The sequence below is a fragment of the Opisthorchis viverrini genome (assembly GCF_000715545.1).
Source record: "Opisthorchis viverrini unplaced genomic scaffold opera_v5_76, whole genome shotgun sequence".
NCBI classification, from domain to species: Eukaryota; Metazoa; Platyhelminthes; class Trematoda; order Opisthorchiida; family Opisthorchiidae; genus Opisthorchis; species Opisthorchis viverrini.
Window position 1 is genome coordinate 429,432 of NW_008751730.1, and position 3,528 is coordinate 432,959.

The 3,528-nt window shown below is 47.3% G+C and overlaps 2 protein-coding genes across 2 annotated transcripts in view; one reads left to right on the plus strand and one right to left on the minus strand.

Annotated features, from left to right (window-relative positions):
- T265_04449 (hypothetical protein) overlaps positions 1–1,795 on the minus strand; it is a gene marked incomplete at both ends in the record, with an annotated part of 5,303 nt that extends 3,508 nt beyond the window's left edge. The window contains 2 exons of the mRNA XM_009169198.1: positions 178–263; positions 1,732–1,795. Coding sequence (XP_009167462.1) covers positions 178–263; positions 1,732–1,795 — 150 coding nt within the window. The remainder of the gene's footprint in view (positions 1–177; positions 264–1,731) is intronic.
- Positions 1–3,528, plus strand: part of T265_04450 (hypothetical protein) — a gene marked incomplete at both ends in the record, with an annotated part of 16,409 nt that overhangs the window by 4,514 nt on the left and 8,367 nt on the right. The window lies entirely within an intron of this gene.

The window sequence follows — 3,528 nt, forward strand, 5'->3', positions numbered from 1 at the left end:
ACTGTGCCTGGTTGGAGACACTACAAGATATGGCTGCCAACCGATGTCAGTGGCGTTCTTGTTGTCAGTTTCTATCCAGATTGCCTGAGTGAGTGCCTGGAGGTGTAGGCACCTCGGAATGATTGTGTTAAGCTAGCACTAAGTTCCTCCCTCATCCACCTTTATTCTTTTCTCTACAAAAAGGCTTTCAAATAAATCATGGCGGTACGGCAGTGAATCATCGGTGTTGCACACTGATGTCATGCTGTCGATGATGATGGTTTCTCTCCGGATTGGAAATGCCAGGGCAGCTTTCCTGAAACTGCCTCACATGTGGTCTAGGCGAACTGAGTTTACGATGCTGTGGTGTGTTCCATATTCCAATGGAGGTCAGAAGTCTGACCGCTGCGCAATGAGGACGTCAAAAAACCTTCAGTGTTTGACTATCGATGTCTTCGAAGCATTGCCCGTGTCCGTTGGGAACACCGGGTCATCAATGCTGAAGCACCTCAAATGGTTTTTGGAAGAAATAACTCGCTCACAGTAAATGAAATGATCATTCTCTATAGGTCGCAACGACTTGATCACTTGATCCGTATGCCTGTCGGTCGAATTCCTCGAACGGCCCTTTTCCTACAACCACACGAAGGGTGGAAACGAGACAGAGGAGGTCAGGCAATGACTTGGTAGCAAAATATAGAAAAACATTACCAGCAAACTTAGCTTCGTTGATCATTGCCGATTCCTTGGATGGGGACCCAAGGACGAATCACGTCAGTGGTTGGAGATGTCAAACATGGCTCAGTTGTGCACCCAATGCGTGCATGCGCCTAAGTTGTTTCCTTCATTGCATAGCTTCCTTTTCCGATTGACCGAGTGAAAAGTTCACCGATATCCCTGTATTGACGTATCTATTAAATGAACTACTCGTTCCAACAAGATAAAGAAGAAAAAGACAATCGTTCAGTTGTAACACCTCTTGGGTGTGTAGCTTACACGCCACGCGAAGGAATTACGAAGCCTGGGATACTGCCAGGTTGCCCAAACCTAGACAGGAGAAGTCGAGATGCAGAGGCCGAGTTTGACTCATGGACCTTGCGGTCAGTAACTTCACGCTCCAACCACAGCCATGTCGCCCCACTTCAGTGTGTAGCTATCTACTCCCATCTCTCCAAATCAATGGTGAACTAAACTGTGGCAGCCGTAACCAATGTACGACAAGTAAGTGGTCTTTACGGCTAAAGATTATATTTGAACTACTCTCTATAGGTTCGACTGTGTCACATTGACTCAGTTTTTTCAAAAACCAAGAAACTATTCACATAAAAACCCACGTCATTTTAGCTATCCTGGTCGTATTGTCATCAACACTTTTCCAAATACCAGTTATCGTTTCTTAGATGGTTTTTCCTTTCTAAGCCTATTGTCACGGATAGCGCTAGTCATCTTCCAACCGCAAGATAAACGCGTCTGAGTATCTGTAAACCCGCAAAAGTATCGTTGGGAGACCCTAGTTCACCAGACGGTATACATCAGATCTACCTGGACACCACTGATCTGATGCTCCCACCAGACCGACGCAACGCCTCAGGCACATATGGTAGGACGTAAAGTAGGACAGAGCCTACCGTGTCCTTGTACACTACTCTTGAGCCAAATGGGTGCCACGTCGCCTCTACAAACGTCAGAGGTTGATGAACGCTGCTCTGGCCTTTTCCATTCGGAAAGTGACTTCATCCTACACCAGTTTACCGGCGCTTATGAAGCTGTCGAGATAAACAAGCTTATCAACATCAATCGGTTCACTTGCAAGCATGAGGTTTGGGTTTTATTCCACCCAATCTTGCGGTAACATATAATACTTTACAGGTGCGAAGCGCATACCCAACTGTGCTGTGGGGTTATTTAGGCTATTTAAAATAGTTTGCTTTTCTAAAGGGTCTGGCAGAGGAAGCGTAATATCATTGGCGTACTCACTGTTCGTGAATACCCCAAGTTTATTTCGATCCCCTAGGGGCGACACACCCATGGAGAAGTTAAAGAGAAAAGGAGGCTTAGGACATCCCTGAATGGCACCACGTAAGGCTCCACGGAAGAAATGTAAAACAAATAACTGAATAGGTTGTTGCCTTTTATCTACGCAGTGAGCGTCAACCCAAATTCGGTCTCCAATATGAGCTTCTTCCAGATTTCGCGAGGGGAAGGACATTCGTACGAGAATCACGATGTATGTCGTTCACGCTAACCGAAGCAGGCGTTAGACACTGAGCCGTCGTCTGCCGCAACGTACGCTGGCACTACAAACAACACCATTTAATGATGCATTGATTCTGATTAAATTAGTCAACTCAGCCACGTAATGGCGACTGTTAACCGGAATGCAGTCCAGTAAAGCGCACTCAGCCCTGAGGCTAAGCACAACTACACCATGGACACCACAAGCCAATGCCTCAGGATCACCAGTGCACGAAGAATGCATGCGATAACTCTGGGTTCGTACCGAGCGGTTTGAGATGAGTGATCGAACTGGGACCTTGTTTGTGTTTCAGATGCATAACATTCATCGATTGCAAGAGAGAACAAGACCTGTGCGAGAGCTACATGTTTCCCCATTTTATACGGTGAACGGATGTTGAAAGCCGCAGTGTGAGACAGATATTTTGAATTCACTTACTGGGCAGAAGCTTAGCTACCAAGGGTTGTTTGGGTAGTTAACAGCTTCAGGAGTCAGAAAGACTTGGGTGGGGGGCTTTGGGGAGGATTCATTGAATAAGGGCCTGTGAGGGCAAGTGGTATTTCCCGGTCGTCCAGGTGGAAGAGTGATTTTGATTGAGGTATCCCATGTTGAGCCCTTGACTCCAAAGTCTGACGCACAATGCAGTGGGTGGATGTAGGGTTTTATTCGGGGACCCTACTCCTAGCCTCTGACCCAAACGTTTGACCCGAAAGCAGCGGTTGTTGTTTTTTTGAGGGTGAGCCAATGACTAAACAGTGTGACTTGCTCGGCTGCGAGGGGCTCACCTGGCTTGAAGCAGCAGAGAGTAAAGTACTACTGCCTTGCCCCTAAGGCCGATGCGCACAGCAGGTGCCTTTTGAGGAGCACCAGACTCTGGTTTCAAAGATGTTTGGACCTTATTGCGTTCCGGTCAGCATAGCCCACAGGATCATTGTAATTCTGGAGCTCGACCACGACAAGGTGCTGGCTTCAGGTTGGGCTATCCTACCTCCTCCAGATCAAAGGTTAATCACCTCTCTGCTTGTGCCAATCCGAATTAGACTGGTGGTGATGCGATCAATTTGGGCCTGTGGCTATCACACTGTTGGAGGACAGCATGTAGTTAGACGACTCCAGTTATTTTGGAAGTTAGTACTGCATAAACACAGCCTGTAATGCCTCTAATGCCTGTGGGGTCGAAGTGCTCCCTGGGCCTCCGCTCACAGACATCGAGTACGCAGACGACATAGCTCTTCTAGGATCTGACCCCGTGGCATTGCAAACAATACTAAATAATCTAAATAATTCTGCCTCGCGGTTTGGTATGCGCTTCA